Source organism: Mobula birostris, chromosome 18 (assembly GCF_030028105.1).
Source record: "Mobula birostris isolate sMobBir1 chromosome 18, sMobBir1.hap1, whole genome shotgun sequence".
NCBI lineage: Eukaryota > Metazoa > Chordata > Chondrichthyes > Myliobatiformes > Myliobatidae > Mobula > Mobula birostris.
The window spans coordinates 61,952,228-61,975,740 of NC_092387.1; the positions used below are offsets into that span (position 1 = coordinate 61,952,228).

General features: G+C 42.4%; 2 protein-coding genes across 2 annotated transcripts in view; one reads left to right on the forward strand and one right to left on the reverse strand.

The window, feature by feature from the left end:
* Positions 1 to 16,375, forward strand: part of synm (synemin, intermediate filament protein) — a 42,304-nt gene extending 25,929 nt beyond the window's left edge. Inside the window, exons 3-5 of the mRNA XM_072282805.1 lie at positions 4,379 to 4,503; positions 9,768 to 9,835; positions 11,503 to 16,375. Of these exons, the coding sequence (XP_072138906.1) occupies positions 4,379 to 4,503; positions 9,768 to 9,835; positions 11,503 to 14,159 (2,850 nt within the window). The 3' untranslated portion in view covers positions 14,160 to 16,375. The remainder of the gene's footprint in view (positions 1 to 4,378; positions 4,504 to 9,767; positions 9,836 to 11,502) is intronic.
* A 572-nt stretch (positions 16,376 to 16,947) lies between these two features.
* The window catches only part of ttc23 (tetratricopeptide repeat domain 23), a 77,539-nt gene continuing 70,973 nt past the window's right edge, over positions 16,948 to 23,513 (reverse strand). Inside the window, exons 11-12 of the mRNA XM_072282806.1 lie at positions 18,587 to 18,687; positions 16,948 to 17,145 (exon numbers count right to left, since the gene is read on the reverse strand). Coding sequence (XP_072138907.1) covers positions 17,027 to 17,145; positions 18,587 to 18,687 — 220 coding nt within the window. The 3' untranslated portion in view covers positions 16,948 to 17,026. The remainder of the gene's footprint in view (positions 17,146 to 18,586; positions 18,688 to 23,513) is intronic.

Consider the following 23,513-nt stretch of genomic DNA (forward strand, 5'->3'; position numbering starts at 1 on the left):
TAAGGAGAAAAGGCTGAGTTCACTCAACCTATTCTCATAAGGTATGCTCCCCAATCCAGGCAACATCCTTGTAAATCTCCTCTGCACCCTTTCTTGGTTTCCACGTCCTCCAGCATTTTGTGTGTGTTACTCTGCAGGATCTCTTGTGTTTATGATCTGCTATTCCTGTGTGTAACTCCACCATATATGGTCCCAGGCCCAGCTGCAAACAGAGAAGGATTGGGCATAGGCCTAGTTACCCCATCCCATAAAAATCCAGAGCTACAGAAATGGCAACGGAAGTTCCAAAGACCTCTTCCTTGGGAGAGGAAAGATCTTTATCTCCTAGACCTATGTCTTTCTTCAAAGAATGGCATTTCCCTTCCTCCACCAATAATGCCGCTCTCACCTGCGTCTCCTCCATTTTCTGGACACCTGTGCTCACCACATCTTCCCTCTGCCTTAACAAGGATAGAGTTCCTCTTGTCCTCGTCCATCACCCCATGGGCATTTGCATCCAACACATCATTCTCTACAACTTCAACCATATTCAACAGGACCCCACCACCAAACATATCTTTACCTCCCCTCCCCGATCCCCCCATTGCCAGCCTTTGCTTTACAAGTGGATTGCTCCCTCCGTGATTCTCTTGCCCATTCATCTCTCCCCATGAATCTCCCTCCTGGCACTTGTCTCTGCATATTCAAGATTCAAGATTCAAAAAACACTATTGTCATTCTAACCATACATCAGCTCTGCAGGGCAGAATGAGACAGCGTTTCTCAGGGGCAGTGCAATCATAACATAACAAACGCAACACTAAATAATAAACATAACAATAAATAGTAAAACACAACAGCCACATGTCGGTTAAAATCAGTTAAAAATGTCCAAAGCAGAGTTAGATGGAGCAGCTATTTAGCAGTCTGACTGCCTGTGGGAGGAAGCTGTTTAGTAGCCTTGTGGTTTTAGTTTTGATGCTCCTGTAATGTTTGCCTGATGGCAGAAGAACAACCAGTTCATGGAGAGGGTGTGAGGGGTCTTTAATGATGTACCGTGTCTTCTGGAGGCATCGACTCTGAAAGAGGTCTTGGACAGAAGGTAGGGAGACCCCAATAACCTTCTCTGCTCCCCTAACCACCCTCTGCAAGGCTTTTTTGTCGACAGCACTGCAGCTGGAGTACCAGGTTGTGATGCAAAAGGCCAGCACACTCTCAACCACGCCTCTGTAGAACGTAGTTAAGATATTAGTGGGGAGTGATGCTTGTTTAAGCTTCCTCAGAAAGTGCAATCTCTGCTGGGCCCGTTTCACAATCCCAATGGACGAAATGCCACACCAGCCCATTCACCTTCTCCCACACCTCCATTCAGGGCCCCAAACTGTCCTTTCAGGTGAGGCAACACTTCACCTGTGAATCTGTTAGGGTCGTCTGCTGTATCTGGTGCCCCCAATGCAGCCTTCTGTACACCGGTGAGACCCAACATAATTTGGAGGACTGCTTTGTTGAGCAGCTCTACTCTATCTGCCAAAAGTGGAACTTCCCAGTGGCCAACCAATTTAATTCCTATTCCCATTCCCATTCAAACATGTTGGCCCATGGCCTCCTCTTTTGCCATGATGAGGCCACTCTCAGGATGGAGGAGCAACAGCTCATATTCCATATAGGTTGTCTCCAACATGATGGCATGAACATCGGTTTCCCCTTCCGGTAATTTTTTTCCCTCTCCCTTTCTGGCCCCTTACCTCTTGTCCTCACCTGTCTATCATCACCTCCCCCGATACCCCGTCTTCTTCCTTTTCTCCCATGGTTCACTATCCTCTCCTATCAGATTCCTTCTTCTCCAGCCCTCTACCTTTCCTAACCAGTAGTGAATGCTGGAAATTGCTATCAGATCAAGAAGCATCTGTGGAGAGAGAAACACATTTACCATTTAGAACACAGAATAGTTCAGGCTCTCCTGCACATAAACATGATGCCAAATTAAACAAAATTCATTCAGCTGGCACATGGATATCACTAAAGCCATCGATAGTGACACAGAGGCTAAATGGCATTCAGTAATCATCCCCTCCTTGCATGTAACAACTTCTATGTAAATTTCAGCTTTAAGTTTGTTTCATCTTATACATAAACTCAGTGTTCCTGATCCCAATCTCAGTCACAGCTCCAGCTCCAGCCACAAACCGATCCACATTCCCAGTTTCCTGCTGTTCCTGACCCCCGATCTCTTAAGTACACAGATACATCAGTGGATGACACAGATTGCGTATATTCATAGCTGAGCAAGATAAATAGATTTTCAATCAGTTAAAAAAAAATGAAGAGGAAGGGCAGGAAGCCCACTTGAGGGAATGTGGATCAGCCATGATCTTACTTAACAGCAATGCAGATGCAAGGGGTTGAATGACTTCCTGCTCCCATTTGTTTATGGCCTTGACAATCACTGCTGTTAGTACAATCCCACTATTTCTTACCTTGTCCCTACATGTGCTGCTGAATTAGAGAGATAATTAAGATTACATTTTTTTGTCACATGTACTTTGAAACACAGTGAAATATTGTCATTTGCAACAAATCAAATCAGTGAGGATTGTGCTGGGCAACCCACAAGTGTCACCATGCTTCCGGTGCAATGTAGTACGTCCACAACTCACTGACCCTAATCCATATAGGTCAGTTCGCAGGTTGATTGGCACCTGCGAACAGTTCGAGCTAGCGTCGGGGGCCAGGGTCAACCGCACGAAGAGCGAAGCCATGCTCTTTGGCAACTGGCCCGACCGATCCAGCGTCCCCTTCACCATCAGGTCTGACCACATGAAGGTGTTGGGGATCTGGTTCGGAGGGGTTGAGGCGTGCAACAAGAACTGGCAGGAGCGGACTGCCAAGGTGAAACAGAAACTGGGACTGTGGGGAGGGCGCTCCCTGTCGATAACGGGCAAGAACCTGGTCATCAGGTGTGTGGTGCTCTCAGGCTGTACTTGGCGCAGGTCTGGCCCGTCACCCGCTCCTACAGCTCGGAAATCACCCGGGCTGTCTTCAGATTCGTCTGGGGATCCAAGATGGAGCGGGTGAGACGGACCGCCATGCACAAGTCCCTGGACAACGGGGGCAAGAACGTCCCCAATGTCGCCCTCACCCTGATGGCCAGCTTCGTATGTGGCTGCATCAGGTTGTGTGTAGAGCCCAGGTATGTGGGCACCAAGTACCACTATGTGCCCAGGTTCTACTTGTCGCCCTGGCTACGAAGGATGGGTCTGGCCCCACTCCCGCGCAACGCCCCAGTCAGCTGGTTGTTGCCGGCATACCTGTCCCACGTAGCAAAGTTCTTCCAGGAGAACGCCTTTGACCACAAGGCCATCAGGCAGTGGTCGGCACGAAGTGTCCTGCAGACACTGCAGGAGAAGGACGTGATGGACACAGTGGGGTGGTTCCCTGAGCAGACTGTCCAGTTCATCTGGCAAAATGCCTCATCGCCAGATCTCACCAACAGGCACCAAGACCTCGCCTGGCTGGCGGTGAGAGGGGCCCTCCCAGTCAGAGCCCTCCTGTACGCCCGGAATGTCGTCCCCGCACCCCACTGCCCACAGGAGGACTGCAGTGAGGAGGAGTCTGTGACCCACCTCTTTGCACACTGCCAGTTCGCAAAGAGGGTGTGGAGGAGGATGGACGGGCTAGTGTCACGTTTTATCCCCAGCAGCTGCGTAACAGAGGACTCTCTGATCTACGGGCTGTTCCCGGGGACGCACACGGAGACCAACATCCGGTGCTGCTGGCAGATCATCAACTCGGTGAAAGACGCTCTTTGGTCAGCCCGAAACTTGATGATCTGTCAGCACATGGAGATGTCTGTGGGAGAATGCTGCCGACTGGCACACTCTCGGCTGCAGGAGTACGTGCTGAGGGACGCACTGAAACTTGGTGCAGACACCGCAAGGGCCCGGTGGGGAAGGACCACAGTATAGGTTTCTCCACCCGTGGGAGTGGGAGGGGTCGGTGGGCGGGGAGTATACCCCTCAACAATGAGATGCTAAGCTGAACTACTGGAGTGCCACGTGGGTGGCTATAAACACGGATATTTTACTGAGTATAATGGAAACGTATGTAAAGGATGAAAAGTTATTGAATGGTTTATTGTATATATTTATTTTTGAATAAAGTATATTTTGAAATAAAAAAAAAATTATGTCTTTGGAATATGAGAGGAAATCCGGGAAACCTACATGGTCACAGGGAGAGAATATAAACTCCTTATAGGCAGCAGCAGGAATAGAACCCCAATCTTACGGCTGGCACTTTAAAGCAACGTGCTAACTGCTACACGACTGAGCCACTGTAATTATGAATTGCTCTATGTGTCTGACTGTTTGACTAAGTTACTTCGGTTGTTGGCATACAGAGGGAGGTTGAGGCACTGGAGGATGAGAAGCAACGTCTCACGTCAGCCATCGCGGTTAATCTCAAGGAGCAGCAGAAGTTGATGCAGGTGCAAATGGGACTGAATCTCGAGCTTGCCACCTACAGGTACTGTTTCCATCTGACACTCTTTGACACTGCACGAAGCCTGGCTGACTGCAGCGAGCTCACTTTAAAGCTAAACCAAACCAAATGCAATGATGCCCAAATGCACAAATATCAGAAAGCAACATTAGACCACCAGCCCTCCCAGGAGTGAAATTAAGAACTACTTCAATGGCTAGAGGTTGGGAAATTTCTCCTGCAAACAACAGATACTGGGACCCCAGTTGTTTACAATATATATTAATGACTTGGATGAGGGAATTAAATGCAGCATCTCCAAGTTTGCGGATGACACGAAGCTGGGCGGCAGTGTTAGCTGTGAGGAGGATGCTAAGAGGATGCAGAGTGACTTGGATAGGTTGGGTGAGTGGGCAAATTCATGGCAGATGCAATTTAATGTGGATAAATGTGAAGTTATCCACTTTGGTAGCAAAAATAGGAAAACAGATTATTATCTGAATGGTGGCCGATTAGGAAAAGGGGAGGTGCAACGAGACCTGGGTGTCATTATACACCAGTCATTGAAGGTGGGCATGCAGGTACAGCAGGCGGTGAAAAAGGCGAATGGTATGCTGGCATTTATAGCGAGAGGATTTGAGTACAGGAGCAGGGAGGTACTACTGCAGTTGTACAAGGCCTTGGTGAGACCACACCTGGAGTATTGTGTGCAGTTTTGGTCCCCTAATCTGAGGAAAGACATCCTTGCCATAGAGGGAGTACAAAGAAGGTTCACCAGATTGATTCCTGGGATGGCAGGACTTTCATATGAAGAAAGACTGGATGAACTGGGTTTGTACTCGTTGGAATTTAGAAGATTGAGGGGGGATCTGATTGAAACGTATAAAATCCTAAAGGGATTGGACAGGCTAGATGCAGGAAGATTGTTCCCGATGTTGGGGAAGTCCAGAACAAAGGGTCACAGTTTGAGGATAAAGGGGAAGCCTTTTAGGACCGAGATTAGGAAAAACTTCTTCACTTAGAGAGTGGTGAATCTGTGGAATTCTCTGCCACAGGAAGCAGTTGAGGCCAGTACATTGGCTATATTTAAGAGGGAGTTAGATATGGCCCTTGTGGCTACGGGAATCAGGGGGTATGGAGGGAAGGCTGGGGCGGGGTTCTGAGTTGGATGATCAGCCATGATCATAATAAATGGCGGTGCAGGCTCGAAGGGCCGAATGGCCTACTCCTGCACCTATTTTCTATGTTTCTATGTTTCTATGATACATCAAGGGTCAAATTTAAATCCAAAGAAGATTTTTGTTAACCAAAGTTGTTGAGAGATGAGGGATAAAAGGAGCTGTATAGAGCCAAGTGGCAGACCAGCCTGATCTCACTGAATGGAGGAACAGATGCTTAATAGCTTTCTATGATCACAGATGCTAATGGAAGCTCCTTAGGAATAGAGAAGAGTATCAAAGCCAACGGTGTGGAGAAAGAGAGGAGGAGCCAAGTCAGGCCGTGAAATCAAGTGACATCATGCTCTAAGCTTTAGAGTAAGGAGTTATAGCAACTTTCCAGCACAGACACAGACCATTCAGCCCAAATACAGTTCTGTTGTTTATATTCAGCATAGAACAGGTCCATTATGTTCAGCATATAACGTTATGATTAGCATATGAAGTCTACTTAAGAGGCTTAAGAAGTGGGATAGGAGCTGTCCTTAACCCTGGCAGCACATGTTCTCGAGCTTCTGCATCTCTATATGCGACTGCAGAAATGCACATCTTCCTCTATGTATAGAGAATTGATGTGCAGTAAGAATCTCATTTTGGGAAAATATTATTCAGTTCTTGGATTGATTTTGGATTTATTGAGGGCTAACAGAAACATGGGGATTCAAACTGAGATTGCATTAGAGCATTAAACAGTAACATTAAAGTTACTTACAGTTACTTCCCCAAAGCTTTCGGGCCAATCAACACCTCCACCCATTAACTCATCCCCCGCCCCCCGCATTTCCACACCCACCACCACTACGTACATCTATCATCACTTTACGTAAGGTGAGCCCCACATCTGAGAAAGTATTGGAAGTTCATGAGAATGATTCTGGGAATGAAAGGGTTAATGTATTAGGAGCATTTGGTGGCTCTAGACCTGTACTCGCTGGAGTTTAGAAGAATGGGTTGGGGGGGGATTCTCATTGAAACCTATTGAATATTGGAAGGCCTATTGAATGGACATGGAGAGGAAGTTTCCTATCATGGGCGAACTATAGGAGCAGAGGGCACAGCCTCAAAATACAAGGATATCCCTTTAGAATAGATGAGGAAGAATTTCTTTAGCCAAAGGGTGGTGATTCTGTGGAATTCAATGCCACAGACTTGGCTGTGAAGGCCAAGTCATTGGACATACTTAAAGCAGAGGTTGACTGGTTCTTGGGTGTCAGAGGTTTATAAGGAGAAGCTCAGAGAATTGGGTTGAATGGGATAATAAATCAGCCATGATGGAATGGTAGAGTAGACTCGATGGGCTGAATGGCCCAATTCTGCTCCTTTGTCATATGTACGATTAGTCTATGTATAGAACAGTAACTTGTACCTTCTGTTTTATAGGATTGCTTTTATATTTATTGATTTGGTTTTTTTTATCGTGTTCTTTATGCTTATTGTGTTTTTATGCTGCATCAGATCTGAAGTAATAATCATTTTGTTTTCCTTTATTCTTGTGCACTGAAGAATGACAATAAACAATCTTGAATATTGAACCTTGCGCAGGAGAAATAGAAACTGATGAACTGGGGGAACATCTGAAAGGAAAACTACAACACTGACATCATCTCTCTAAATTGCAAAGATAATTGGCTTGCTGCTCAAAAATCATACTTTATGTGTGGGAAACCGACACATAAACAGTGCTTTATTAGTGAATAAACTCTGTAACAGAACACAGAGATTACTGATATGAGAGATGACTGGAATAGAGTTCAGCCCTGAAATGGTCCACTGAGGTAACTCTGTAATTGGCTACTTCCATATCTGACTACTACAGATGCAAGGTTCATTTAGTATAGATTGAACACTGAGTTTTTCCTTTATATGGGAAATTCCCTCTGAGATGTTAGAATTCGTCTCTGCCAGTTGTTGCCCATTAACGGCCTGCTTGGTGCAGCAGGCTTTCAAATCTGGCATTTTCCTCTGGGGACTTGACTTGCTAATCACTCCAGACTCACTGGAACAATGTCCCTCAATTTGTTGGCTGCAGAAATTTTATTTGAAATGCAGTTTAGCTGCCTCAGTCCTGCTGGGCAAGAGTCCAAACAGCAGAACAGCTTGTAACCAGTCATCAAACTCACAGTCTTACTGAGAGGTGCAGCAGAGGGTTGTACTTTAAATGAAGATCAGGTGAGTTTTATTGAGTTAAGAAGTTGCTGGGGCAAATATATAAAGAAAGGGCCATTCTATTTGTTGTATTCTGTGCCAGACCTGAGAGTGTTCACAGCAGGAAGGAGTGGACAGTTTTGTTATCTCACCCTACCAATAGAGGAAAATATTGCAGCTCCACGAATGAGTTAGTTATGCATTAAAAAAAAATTCTGCCAACATTGTCCTTATTAAAAAACAAGGCCATTCAGCCCATCTTATTCATGCCAGCACCCGGCAGAACAATTCCATCTACCCCACTGGGTGTAACCCTGCATTTTACTCTCTCTCACATGCTCAGTAAGTACTCTTTGATCCTTTGGCACTGAGTTACACTATGGGACAATTTGCAGCAGCCAGTCATACATGCTTGTCTGTCTTTGGGACCTTATTCCTGGCTTTTCTCCCCTTCCTTTTCAGTCCTGATGAAAGCTCTCGGTCCAAGACATTACAGTTTAATCTTCTCCATCGATGCTGCCTGACCTGCTGAATTCCTCCAGCATTTTTTGTGTGTTGCTCAAGATTTCCAGCATCTGCAGAATCACTTTTATTTATAACTAACTATACAAGTGCTCCATCATGCTGCTAAATACATCAGAACTTTCTCTTGGCTACTGTTTCTGGTGATTTCATCCTCCCCTGCAGCAGATAGGTCAACTGCTGAACTGAGATGTGCCAGCTCTTAGCGAACTCTTCCACTGAGTCCTGCACCAATAACAACCCATTATTGTCTCAGAGAATGTAACTCCAGTTCCAACCCTTTTGACACACTGATTGCTTTGAAATACCCATACAGCCAGTCACACCAGCCAAATTGACTTGGATTTACAATACAGCTATGGGTTCCAGGAATCTTTGTGTAACCTGACATTTCCCAACCCAAAAGTCATCGGTGTGCTGACTGAAGGCAGTTTGTAGGAGAAAGATTTCTTTTGAAGGGAATAACATAATATCCAAACATAACCTCAACAAGTCTTCTGTTAATGTTGTAAATTCAGCACAAATTACTGTGTGGAGTGAAGTGATAGTTTAGTATCATGCATAGAGCTGGATTAAGTCTTTGTAGAACAAGAAGATTCAAGGTCTGGAGTAGTAATGGTGTGCTACTGGTGATGACATGGTGATGATAACACTGGAGATGGGATCATACTCACAGAGCTATCAGCACAGTAACAGGCCCTTCAGCCCAACTCATTAGTACTGACAAAATTGCTTAACTGAGATAGTTCTGCCTGCCCATATCCTTGTAAACCTTATTAAATAAGGTTTTAATTTTAATAATTAATTTTTATAAGACCAAATAATTAAAAATGGTGAAGCTAGGGCAAGGGAACATAATCCTTCATATTAATTCCTTCCTGGCCCAGAGTACAGGAACTGTGGTTGGGGTGCCACAGTAGCATAGCAGTTGACATGATGTTATTATAGCTCGGGATCTAGGAGTTTGGAGTTCAATTTCAGCAAATTGTAGATAAGTAGACAAATCTGTAAGTAAGTTTGTAAGTTCTTTCCCATGGGGACATAGGTTTCCTCCCACAGTTCAAAGATGTACCGGTTGTTAGTAGGTTAATTGGTCATTGTAAATTGTCCCATGATGAGATTGGGTTTAAATTGATGAGTTGCTGGTGGCGTGGTTAGAAGGACCAGAAGAACCTATTTCACGCTGTATCTCTAAATAAATAAAATAGATGAATAAACTCTGTTTATATTTCTTCTGAGAGCAGCTTACTCACCTGGATCCTTTCCACATTGGGAACCCCCAATATTGTCAGACCCTTGGTGGTCTTATTCATTGCCCAGGAGTTATTCCATGCCCAGGCACAACATCTCCCAGTAACTCTACTTTGACTGAATGTATGAACATATTGTGCGTCACCTTCATCCTGTGACTACTTGTCTTTACAGGGCCTTACTAGAAGCAGAACACAGGAAACAGCAGGAGATAGGGGAGCAACTTTGGAAGTCCAAAAAAGGTAAAACTGCTTTGTTGAAAAGATTTATTTAATCTGATTGTTCAAACTCTGCTTTTTAGCTAAGTATGGTGGAAATTCCTAAAGGGTATTTTTCAGATTACTACCAGTAACAAACTTCAATCTAATCTATAGTTTGTCACTGATTTCGCACCACTTTAGGCTGGAATGGCCTTGTTCATTCTGTTTACGTGAGAATGGTACTGGGTTTGCATCTTAATCTGCTTTGAGTTATCTGTAATACAGCACAATTAGTTTTAGCACCTTGAGGCTGGGAAGGATGTGGGACTTAGAAATATTGAATGATCATGGAGAAAATTGACTGACATCAAATTTGTTTGAGATCAATTAACTCTTCCCCAGAGCCTATGAATTGACCCTGTGGCCTGCTGATCTATACAGCTTAGTGTGCTGTAGGCCAGTGTTTTTGCCCCCCACTCCATATAATCTACAAAGGTTCTTCTTCAGTCTCCTAGAAAGCAAAACCTGACCATTTAAAGCTCACCTAGAACTTTACTCATTCCCAAGTTCTGCTTTGGCTCCCACTCAGGTGAAGCTTTAAATTATTTCTGAATTCTTGTATGGCCTCTCCCCTTGTGATCCCTGTATTCTCCTCCAGTCATACAAGATCCATTGGAAGGATGGGTTGCTCCAATTTGGCCCTATCAATCATCCCTGCATCTGATTACTCCTCTATGGAGAGCCATTCTTTGAACTGCCAACACCCTAAGGTCAAAAGTTCATCTCCAAAGCTTTGTCCATCCCTTCCTGTGGCTTAACTGACATTTATGTTTGATTCTATGTGAAGTTCTTTGAGATATTTTATGGAGTCATTGTCATGGAGAGATAAAGCACAGAAACAACCTTTCAGCCCTATAAGTCTGAGTGAACAATCTAATGCCCATTATTACACTGGTCATATCTTAACCCATTTTATTTTCTTCACATTTCCATCAATTTCCAGATTTGTCCATTTACCTACACACAAGGGGCAATTTAACGTGGCCAATTACTTACCACCCACTCCCCACTCCGTGTTTTTGGTCTGTGGATGGAAACGCTCATGGCCACATGGAAAATGTGCAAATTCCACATGGGAAGAACCTGGAATCAGATTGTATCTGGTTCACTGGAGATATGAGAGCACGCCCCATATCTACTACCTGGACCACTGTGTCATCCATTATAAACTGTAGAAACATACTGTACAGAAACAGGCCTTTCAGCCCAACATCCCTGCTGACCAAGGTGCCTGCCTGACCTAGTTCCATTTGCCTGCATCCAGCCCAGATCCCTCTAATCTTTTTCCATCATTGCAATTGTAACACATCTACTTCCTCTGGCAGGTCTTTCCATATACCCACCATACTCTGTGTGGTGACAAAGTTGTTCCTCAGGCCCCCTTAAAATCTTTCCCCTCTCACCTTAAACCAATCCTCTCTGGCTTTACACTTTCCTACTCTAAAAAAAGACTCTGACCATCCCACCTTATCCGTGCCCCTCATGATTTTATACACCTCTATAAGAGCACCTTTACATGAGAAGCGCCACATCAATATAACTTTTGTTGTAATGCTTTTTCACAAGCTCGGAAATGAAGAGTTCTTCTGGGATTCTTTTGAATATAGAAATCAGCTCCTGCTTTAAATGATATGTTATTGCTTCAACAGGTATGGACACAAGATTATATAGATATAATGTTATGCCAGGTCCAATGCTTGACACTCTGGCCGTGAAGCTACGTGGAAAAGATGTCCCCTCAACCTTCCGGAGAGATGCTGTGAAAAGCAACATTGGAATAACATCAATGTCCATTCCATATCGAACATCTACGAGGAAGATTAACAGTTCTTTCTTGGATAAAGATCTCCTTTACGACGAGAAATCTTCATCAGTTCAAAATGTAGATTCTTCAACAAGGTCAAAGAATACGTACAAAGGAGTGGCAGGGTCTATGTCAGCACCTCGTGACTCGTTCAGCACAATGAAGCAGCCTCAGGCTCAGCACAAAATGTTTCCACAAGAGAACAAGAGTCAAATGGTTTTACCCAGGCAAAAGAATGAGAGGGAAGAGGTCATCCACAAATCCAGGATACTTGTCACTGAGTCAGTCAGTAAGAATGAAACTGATGTATCAGAGAATAGAACCAAAGCTCCATGTTCAAGTGACCAGCTAACACCTTTCAGTGAGATGGAACATTATGATGGTAACTTGAGGTCCAGTCAACCTGAAGAAGAGGAAGAGTACAAAAGGCAATACTCAAAGAATGTGATAACCTTTGAACCTGATGCAAAGCAGCTGGAATTCAAAGCAGACTTAAGTGATGTGGGGCCATTTACTAGTCCTGACAGAGATGTTCCTGCTGCCATGCATGAGGCAAATGCAGAAAAAGCCCCTCAGCCTTTCATCTCTGATAATATTATAGAAAAGAATGAGGAGGAACTTACACCAGAATCAGAGGAAGTGACACAGCCAAGAAGTTCACCAGAGGAGTTAGGTCACTACAGAAGAGTAATAGTCTCTGAGGAAGGTATCATGACAGATGATGACAGAATCAGGGATGTCATTGAAGCCGTCATAAAACCCACTGAACTGGGAAAAATGCTCTCTCCGGAAACTGCTGTCACTTATCACATTGAGGAGAAGGAAGTGCTGGAAGATGGGACAACAAAGCAAGATATCATCATACAGTCAAAAAGTGAGGCAACTGTTGATGTGGCAGATGAGGACGCTCTTCAAGAAATGCTGAATATGGACACCAAAGATCCAGAGGTGCAACTGAAAGGGGCTTTGGAACATTTAACAGGGTCAGAGACGGGATGTTTCATAGATGGACAGCTAAACCTAGATATTAAGAGAAGAGAAACTCCGGGGAAAGTATCTGTAAATGTTGAGATAAAGGAGCAGATGATGTCGGAAATTGATGACTTGCCTGCTCCAGCAGATGCCACCCCATTTTATGCCCGAGCAGAGGAGGGTGATCTCGAAGGAACAAATAGTAAATATGAAGAAGTCTTAAATGTCACAATGTCTGCTGCAGATTTCAGGAAAACAATGCTGTTGCCTTCTGAACCAGAGTCTCAGAAATTCCAGGACAGGCCAACTAGTTTTCCTATGGATGAAAACACAGAAGAGGAAAAGGATGAAGCAGAACTGTATGGAATAAATGAACAACATGAGAGCTTGAAGAACCTTTATGGTGATGAGTATACAGAGAACACCAACCAGGCCAAATTCACACCTCAGGATTCCTTTGCAAAAGAACTGCAATCACCGCGCATAATAGAAGAATCAATTAAGGTTCCACAGGGTGTTCAGGCATCCATTGTAGGACTACTGAAGGAGGAAACTGAGGATCCAAAACTTAAACTAAAGGGAGCTTTGGAACAACTGAAAGAGGCTGTACCTGATAATCTGAGAGATGAGCTCTCACTACTCACTGGAGGAATTGAAGAGAGATCTGATGTGTCTGTCAGTATCAAGAATGTCCAGCAATCTTCTGAGAGTGGTGTTGTCACTATAGAAGCCCAAGTAAATGTGTCACAAAGCCTTGACCCAGAAGACTTTTTTTCAATGGAAAAGTTCATCGAAGAAGATGTAGATGAAATAGGGTCTGGACTAGCATTTCTCAACAGCCAGCAGGAACTACAGAGGTTAATGAATGGGAAAGGTCTTCAAATGGTTGAATGTTCAAATGATGAAGGCAGAATTACAGCAAATCCTCAGATTTTTAAAGAAGAACGGATATATTTTGAACCCAATGCAGAAGATGTGGAAGAATATTCATCTACTCAAGGCCACACAGGTTATCAGATCACTTCTGAAATGATCGGGTCAAGTGAAATGGAAGATGATGTGACTCACTGGTCGCAAAAGGACACAGATAAAGATTATGGAGAAGAGTTCATTAACAAAATCTCTGACCCTGTTGATTCATCAGCGAGTCTTCACATGAACGTAAACAGAATTATATCAATGCACACCAGTGGAGATGGGAGTGAGGGAAGTATGTCTTTCATAGCACAGGAGCAACATGCTGAAGGAACAGATGGAAGCGAACTGGATAACAATTTATATTGTTATGAAGAATGGGAATCTGGGAGCAGAGGTGTACTGGCTGTTACTGGTGAAATTAAAGAGAAAGACCAACAGACTTCTGATTCAGAACTACTGCAATACCCTACTTCTCCTAAAGTCCTGACTAAGCGTAGGGTTATCGTGTCCGAAAGCATCTCACAAGTGGTTCATGGTGAACAAGACAACAGCGTTACATACCTTGATGAGAATCAGCAGGTTACTTTTCCTCAGTCTGATGATGAACCTTAACATGCTTATGAGAAAACAGATTATGTTCTTTTATCTAGAGTTTAGTTAAATTGGGGATCAATGCCACAGAGCAGACATTACTCAGTCTCAATGCAATAGTATTTTTTTTTTGCTTTGATAACACACAGCTTGGAATTTACTTATCAAGCATATAACTATCTTCTTTGTCTTAAACCCATCACCCCTAATGGAGCATAGAGCACTGGGCACCAACAGCAGCTTGCCAGAAACCTCTGGCCAGTTTTTCAAGTTGTCCCCATGTGTAGCCCATCTTAAGTAAAGATCCTTCCTCTCCCAGGGATGAGCTCCCCAGAGTTTCTGTTGGCATCTCTGTAGTTCTGAGTTTTACGGGATGGGGTTGCAAGCCCAATGCCCAACCCTTCTCCTTTTGTAAGTGAGCTTGGGACCATCCATGGCAGAGTTATATAACTATAGTATACACATTTATTTTAAATCTGATTAACTGAGACCTTAATGTCATAGAAATAATTTCTAATGGGAAAATAATTAGTAATAACCTCGCTAGAATGATTTACTGACTAACTTTTCAGAAGTGATGGCAGAGGCTAAGAAGTAATGACCACAGTCCCTGGGAAAATGACTGACTGGGGCATTGACATTGCAGCCACTTATCTGAATTTTCCATAGAACTGACTGCATACAGGCAGTTTCAATTAATGAGCTTCAGAGTGTAGAAAAATGCTCCAGTTATAGCTGTTAAATTATGGCATTGTGCAGTTTAAGCTGAATTTTAGATTCCTCTGGCAGCTCATAGTCAAAAAAACTTTCCAGCACAAATATTACTGTTAGAGAAATAACAGCACTGTTAATGTAACAGGGAATTAACATTAATCTATTCAGAAAAATTACTTTTGGGCCGTTTCCCTTTTCTGTTAATTACTATTTAGGCCATGTCCCCTGGTTCGAACATCCCAGAAATGTGGTGGACGGAGGGAAACTTAGTTTTCCCATGCCTCCTTTCCTGTATGTTTCAAAAAGGTATAATGAATGTGGCCCTTGATGTATTGTTCTGCTTAGACACGCACACGTGAAACAACTGAACAAATGTGATGATTTTAATTTCCTGATTTCCTCTTTCTTCAAACCTGCAAGTGTGTTGGCTGCAGCTGCATGCATGTTATCAAATATAAAACAACTATTACTAGTTTGAGTAAATTAGTATGATCATCAATTAGAGTTGAGAATTATATTTTTTAATTAGTAATACATTCAGAATAGTCAGAGTGGGCATGTGTAGAATTTGGACTGAATGTTTATGTCATGTAGCATAAGGAAAGGGTAAGAGATATTTCATGAAATGACCTTTATGGTTGAAATGAACAAATTAGCATTTCTGTACTGCTGTTCCTTGACTGACAAAAGGAGTGCATTCCAGAAAGCAATCTGTTAGACAAGATTTCATCATTTGAAAAGGTTTTTCAAACTGAAATGCATATTTGGTATTTTACTACAATATATTCCCATAGGCAGGGAGGGGCATGCTAGTTGTTATAACAAAAAATAGATTTGCACATTGTGGACATCTAAATCAGTCAATGGTAACAGCAAAAATCTGTAAATAGAACGTGCAGATGAAGGAAAGACCTGTGTAGATTCAGTGACAACCACTAGTGGGGTTCACAGCCATACAGTACGTATTGAGCTGCAGTTACTGCTGGAAGATAGGGAAGATGGCAGCCAATGTCCCCATAACGAACAGTGCAAGGGGGGACTATTCTGCATAAGGCACAACCTTTGAGGGAGGGAGAAATGAGAAAAATGACTAATTAAACCCTACTGAATAAAGGTTGCCATCAGTATTAATGATAAATATTTGATATTTTGGTTCACGTGCTGATCAGAATGAAAATCTTCCATCAGCTTTCTATCTGACCCCTTACCCAGCACATGGCAGTATTGTTTGTTGTACTGGTTACATCACAGTCAGTTATACCTGATATCAGGGGAAGTGGACTACAGGTTGGTAGGTGTGTGTGGAATAAATGCGGCGTACTGAAGTTTGCACTGATCGCTTACAGTTCTGGGGATACTATAGTCTAAGGTAAAGCTAAATGACACAGATGATTAATGCAAAGGGGAGGGCTAGTAATGATTGAGTTACATGTTATACTATGGCTAAACATATACCACTTTGAAACTGCTTCCTGTATTCTTTTCTAAAATGTTTCAATTTAGCAGTAAAATGCTTCTTCAAATTTCAGAATCCTGTTTTTCTTCAATTCAAGTTACTGCATTAGAAACCTTTATATTGGAACCAGCTAAGAGATTAAACACTTTGAATAGTCCAACATGTCCAAGCCTGATGCAGTGAGGGTTTCTTCCCAGTGCAAGGCTCTGAAAATTATCTTAATTATGTTTCCAGTAATGCTGTAAAGTGCACTCTCACAGATGGAATGGAATTGTGGGTGGGGCAGGAGGGAAGGGAACTGATTGCTCTACACGGTGATAAATGTTAACTGGTGCCATAATTAGTCTCTGATTTAGTAGAAGGAAGACAGCTCACAAAGTTACAGCTGGAGCAGTTTTACTTTAGATAAGTATGTTCAGGATGCTTCTCTCAGCTTCCAGCCATTCAGCACAGATGACAAGAACCTAGAAACCATTCTGTCTGAAATCCAATGCGTTCCATCCGTCAGTCTTCAGCTGATGAAAGAAAAGCTTTAGACTGGAACAAACTGCTTAATGTGCATCTTCAAAGTTCCTTTAGCACGTTTTTTTAAAAAAAGGGTTGAAGTAGAAAATAAGCCTGCTTGAAAGATTACAAAAATAATTCTTTCATCCCAAGTCACACTCCAGCACAGTGTTATGTTACTATAGAAACACTGGCTTCAAAACATGGCAGATCTTCAGCAAAGTGCCCCAGATGCTGCTAACACCCATCCTTGAAATTTCCCACAGAAGCTACATTGGGGCACGCATTCAATGTTGCTCTCCCGAGCTTGCAGCAATGTTATAATGCAGATGGCTGAAAATGCTACAGCGTATTTAATAACCCACAGCACAATATATATATATACTGTTGAACAGTCACAGACTAAGGTACAATATATAGCAATTCTCAGCCACATGTACAATATTCATAACATACTTTATTGAATTAGACAATGCAAATATAAAAGGGGTCAAATTAATATAAAACTTGGCAAGAGATTTAGAATTTTAAAAAATTCCCAGCTATACCCAAGTGAAAAGTGAAGCAAATGAACAGTCACAGATTGACAGACCATGAAAAACAGAAGGTTAATTTACCAGGTTGTGAGTATTCTTCAGTATCACAATTTGAAATGAAAAACAGGACTATATAACATCAGTAATGTGTACAAACACAACAGTTGATAATGGTCTGATAACACTTAATCATTGCCCTGGTCCTTACAGTTTACTAGAAACTTGGGACCTCCTGTATAAAATAACAGTATCTGGCTATATGAAATGTGCTTCTTGTCAGAATTCTACTTGCATATATAATTATAATTTATTCCAAGCTTGATGCTTTATACTCACCCAACCTGGAGGCACTTGCAATAAAGAGGAACAAAAGTCTCGTCACACTGTACAGAGTTTGTCAGTGGCAAAGAACATCCTGATCTGGATAAAGTACTAAGCTGGTCTGGTACAGCACAGCCCAACCCAACTTGAATGCAAGTGCTGAATTAGAGCAGTATAAGATTGGTAGAATAAGGTATCTCACAGTCTCAGTCACCACAGAGTTGACAAGCCAAAGAGCCTGTTTTTGCACTGTAAAACACTGAGTATATACACCTGACCTGAATCTTGTCAGATTCCAGTTTATAATTTATTTCAGTGCAAATCTTCCAGTTTTATGCTGAGCTAAAACATATAATAAAAAAGAAATAGAAAAAAGCCTTAAAATGTAAGATTAATATAATAAAAATTAAAAAGTTTAAAACATGCACAAGATCGTAACAGGTAACAGAGTATATAAAAATATCTTTTTTTCCTATTACGAGATGGTTCGAGGACTAACTGTATAGGTTTTATTCTTACAGAGAGTGGTGATTCTGTGGAATGCCCTGCCGGGGTGGTGGTAGAGGCAGATACGTACATTAGGGATATTTAACAGACTTTTAGATAGGCACATGAATGAAAGAAAAAATGAGGGAAAGGTTTAGATCTTCGTGTAGATTAAAAGATCAGCACAACAGAGTGGGTCTAAGGGCTGTACTTTTCTAAGTTCCACATTCTAATGGACACACAGTCAAAGTGATAAACCAACGATGCATGAATTATCTGAGGAAGACTTTCATGATTTGTTCAAGTACCAATACGTGGTGTTGGTTGTATATTTGCATTGAGAAATTCAGGTGCAGAGCCTTAGATCCGGCCAATACACTGGGTGAAGAGAGTGTAATTCATCAGTCAGGGATAGACATTTCCTTTGCTACCTCCTGATATACCATGCTTTGGTTTCACAGCACAAAATGGAGATCTCTGCTTTAAGTGATTTGTTCTGGTCTGTCCTTCAGCCAATGTCAGTTCTGGAGACCTGTTGAGAATAGCAACAAGCAGCGCTTAATGAAACCTTCTCAATGTGGGCCAAAAGAAAAGGTCAAAATGTTCCAAAACAGTAATTTTTTTCTCTGTGCACTACTTGTACGCAGGTGCTGACTAGTTCTGACATTTAGTACCCAGGTGTCTTCAGCTTCCTATGTGTCCACCCAGTAGATATGAGAGGCTGCTAGCAGGCTATTCCTTTCGAGGAGGAGACATCAACCATCAATGAGCACGAATGTCCTTTCTCTGCAGGAATAACTGTGAGCAGGGACCCTGGTTAATTGGGAATCACTGGAGAAAACAGGCAGGGAACTTTTTTTATCAAGAGAGTGATGGGAATGTGGAATCTGGTCCACAGGGACTGACTGAGGCAAACAGTTTAGACGTTTAAGGGAAGGCTGGATGGGCATTCAAGGGAGCAGGGAATGGGAAAGTCAAAGGCACAATGTCTGCGATTCAATGAGTCTTCTAGAGGTCGAAGACGACGGCCTATTCTGGGGTTAGAGGACTGTGAATGTGGGTGGGTGAGGAAGGAATGTGGCTTGTTTTGCTGCTGTTGCTTTGCCATTTGGTATGTTCTGCTGATCATTGAAGGCATGTTACGTTGGTAATGGAATGTGTGGCAACACCTGTGGGCTGCTCCCAGCACATCTTTGGGAGTTTTAGTTGTTAATGCAAATGATGCATTTCACTATATGTTTCAATGTACACATGATAAATAAATCTAAATCTGAATCGGAGAGCTATGCTGCCAGATGTCCAGGAGAAAAGACTGGAGGAGGCTAGAGTGGAGCATAAATGCCAGTATGGTCTGTTCTGGATGAATGGTCTCGTCTCCACTATATCCCTTACATAATCCTATAGTAGGTTTCCTTAGCCATGCCTTCCAGAGGTGAAAAAACTCATGAGGGGCATAGGTAAGGTGAACGCACTCAAGTCTTTTCCCCAAGGTTTGAAAATTAAGAATTAGAGGGCATAGCTTAAGGAGAGAGGAGAGAGAATTAATAGAAATTTGAGAGACAACATTTTTTTTTACACAAATGGTGGTATGTATGTGGAATGAGCTGGCAGAGGAACAGGCTGAGGCAGGCACATTAACAACATTAAAAAGTACTTGGACAGATATGCAAATAAGAAAGGTTTAGAGTCTTAATGGGCCAAACAGTGGCAGGCTGCTGTCTGTGTGCTACAGTGGCATACAAAAGTTTGGGCACCGCTGGTCAAATTTCTGTTACTGTGAATAGTTAAGTGAGTAGAAGATGAACTGATCTCCAAAAGTCATAAAGTTAAAGATGAAACATTCTTTTCAACATTTTAAGCAAGATTAGTGTATTATTTTTGTTTTGTACAATTTTAGAGTGAAAAAAAGGAAAGGAGCACCATACAGAAGTTTGGGCACCCAAAGAGATTTGAGCTCTCAGACAACTTTTACCAAGGTCTCAGACCTTAATTAACTTGTTAGGGTGTAAACACAAGGAATTCTGCAGAAGCTGGAAATTCAAGCAACACACATCAAATTTGCTGGTGAACGCAGCAGGCCAGGCAGCATCTCTAGGAAGAGGTACAGTCGATGTTTCGGGCCGAGACCCCTGAAACGTTGACTGTACCTCTTCCTAGAGATGCTGCCTGGTCTGCTGCGTTCACCAGCAAATTTGATGTGTGTAGCTTGTTAGGGCTATGGCTTGTTCACATTAGGAAAGGCCAGGTGATGCAAATTTTAAAGCTTTATAAATACCCTGACTCCTCAAACCGTTTCCCAACAATCAGCAGCCGTGGACTCCTCTAAGCAGCTGCCTAGCACTCTGAAATTAAAATAAATGATGCCCACAAAGCAGGAGGAGGCTATAAGAAGATAGCAAAGCGTTTTCAGGTAGCTGTTTCCTCAGTTCGTAATGTAATTAAGAAATGGCAGTTAACAGGAATGGTGGAGGTCAAGTTGAGCTCTGGAAGACCAAGAAAACTTTCCAAGAGAACTGCTCGTAACATTGCCAGAAAGGCAAATCAAACCCCCCCGTTTGAGTGCAAAGGACCTTCAGGAAGATTTAGCTGACTCTGGAGTGGTGGTGCACTGTTCTACTGTGAAGCTACACCTGCACAAATATGACGTTCATGGAAGAGTCATCAGAAGAAAACCTTTCCTGCGTGCTCACCACAAAATTCAGCATCAGAAGTTTGCAAAGGAGCTTCTAAACAAGCCTGATGCATTTTGGAAACAAGTCCTGTGGACTGATGAGGTTAAAATAGAACTTTTTGGCTGCAATGAGCAAAGGTATGTTTGGAGAAAAAAGGGTGCAGAATTTCATGAAAAGAACACCTCTCCAACTGTTAAGCACGGGGGTGAATCGATCATGCTTTGGGCTTGTGTTGCAGCCAGTGGCACGGGGAACATTTCACTGGTAGAGGGAAGAATGAATTCAATTAAATACCAGCAAATTCTGGAAGCAAACATCACACCGTCTATAAAAAAGCCGAAAATGGAAAGAGGATGGCTTCTACGACAGAATAATGATCCTAAACACACCTCAAAATCCACAATGGACTACCTTAAGAGGCGCAAGCTGAAGGTTTTGCCATGGCCCTCACAGTCCCCCGACCTAAACATCATTGAAAATCTGTGGATAGACCTCAAAAGAGCAGTGCATGCAGGATGGTCTAAGAATCTCACAGAATTAGACGCCTTTTGCAAGGAAGAATGGGTGAAAATCCCCCAAACAAGAATTGAAAGACTCTTAGCTGTCTACAGGAAGTGTTTACAAGCTGTGATACTTGCCAAAGGGGGTGTTACTAAATACTGCCATGCAGGGTACCCAAAACCTTTGCTTCGGGCCCTTTTCCTTTTTTGTTATTTTGAAACTGTTAAAGATGGAAATCAAAAAGTAATCTTGCTTAAAATATTAAAGAAATATATCATCTTTAACTTTGTGCCTTTTGGAAATCAGGTCATCTTTTATTCACTTAGCTATTCACAGTAACAGAAATTCTGACTGGGCTGCCCAAACTTTTGCATGCCACTGTATGTATGTCCTGTGATGCTATGATTGCACCAGAAGTGTAGCAAAACCTCTGGTGCCAACTCCTGCCTGAGAAGCGATTTGGTTCTACTCCAATTTCTATAGCAGATGCCATCTCACTGGCTCTTCATTCAACCCTGGAACATCTGGACAGCAAAGATGCATACATCAGGATGCTTTTTATTGACTATAGTTTGGCATTCAATACTATTATCCCCTCAGAACTAATCAATAAGCTTCAAGACCTTGGCCTCAATACCTCCTTGTGCAACTGGCACATGCAGACCCCAGTTAGTTTGAATTAGCAAAAGCATGTCCTCTACGATCTCCATTAGCACAGTGCGCCACAAGGCTGTGTGCTTAACCCCATGCTCTACACACTTAACATTCATGACTATGTAGCTAAATACAATTCCTTTCTTTCTTTTTAAATCTTTTTATTGAATAAGTATACAAAAGGGTAAGCCATACAGGCACTAATACACTGTTAGAATAAAATAAAATTACAGGAGATATTAATACAAAAAAATGATACAAACAATGTAATTTAAACATAACATACTAAGGTAACATAATAGTATACTAATTTTTATATATATATACCAATAGAGAAAAGGAAATAAAAACCCCCCCAAAAAAACCACCGTGCAACTAACTAAAAGCAAAGCAAAGCAATGGGCTAACTTGGAACCAAGCAGAGTTAAAAAACTTAAAATCGCGTCCTCAATCCCGACCTCCATTAAAAACAGTAAAAAAAAAACAAGAAGGGTATATAAATATGGAGCAAAAAAAGAGGAGAAAAAAAAATTACATTAAATGAAAATATTGAATAAAAGATCTCCAGGTCTGTTCAAATTTAAGTGAGGAATCATAAAGATTGCTTCTAATTTTCTCCAAATTCAAGCATAATATCGTCTGAGAAAACAGAAAAAAGGTAGTTGGAGCATTAAGCTCTTTCCAATGTTGTAAGATACATCTTTTCGCCATTAAAGTAAGAAATGCAATCATTCTACGGGCTGAAGGAGAAAGATTACTGGAAATTTTAGGTAGTCCAAAGATAGCAGTAATAGGGTGAGGAGAGATATCTATATTCAATACCAATACAATTCCAATGCTATATCCAAGTTTACTGACAACACCACTGTCTGTGGCTAAACCAAAGGCGGTGGTGAATCAGCATATAGAAGGGAGAATGAAAATCTGGCTGAGAAGTGTCACACCAACAATCTCTCATTCAACATCAGCCAAGCCAAAAAGATGATTATTGACTTCAGGAGAAGGAAATCGGTGCTCCCCAAGCCAGTCCTCATCAGGGGATTAAAGGTGGAGAGGTCAGCAACTTTAAATTCCTCGGTGTTATCATTTCAGAGGACCTGTATGTAAGTGCAATTACAAAGAAAGCACAGCAGCACCTCTACTTCCTTAGAAATTTGTTGAGATTTGGCATTACGTCTAATATTTTCACAAATTTCTAAAGACGTGTGGTGGACAGTATATTGACTGGTTGTATCACAGTCTGGTATGGAAACATCAATGCACTTGAATGGAAAATCTTTCAAAAAGTAGTGGCTATGGGCCAGCCCACCATGGGTAAAGTCCTCCCCTCCATTGAGCATATCTACATGGAGCGCTGTCGCAGGAAAGCAGCATCCGTCATCAGGGACCCCCAGCACCCAGGTAATGCTCTTTTCTCTCTGCTGGCATCAGGAAGGTGGTACAGGAGCCTCAGAACTCACACTACCAGGTTCAGGAACAGTTATTACCTCTCAATCATCAGGCTGTTCAAGCAGTGGGGATAATGTCATTC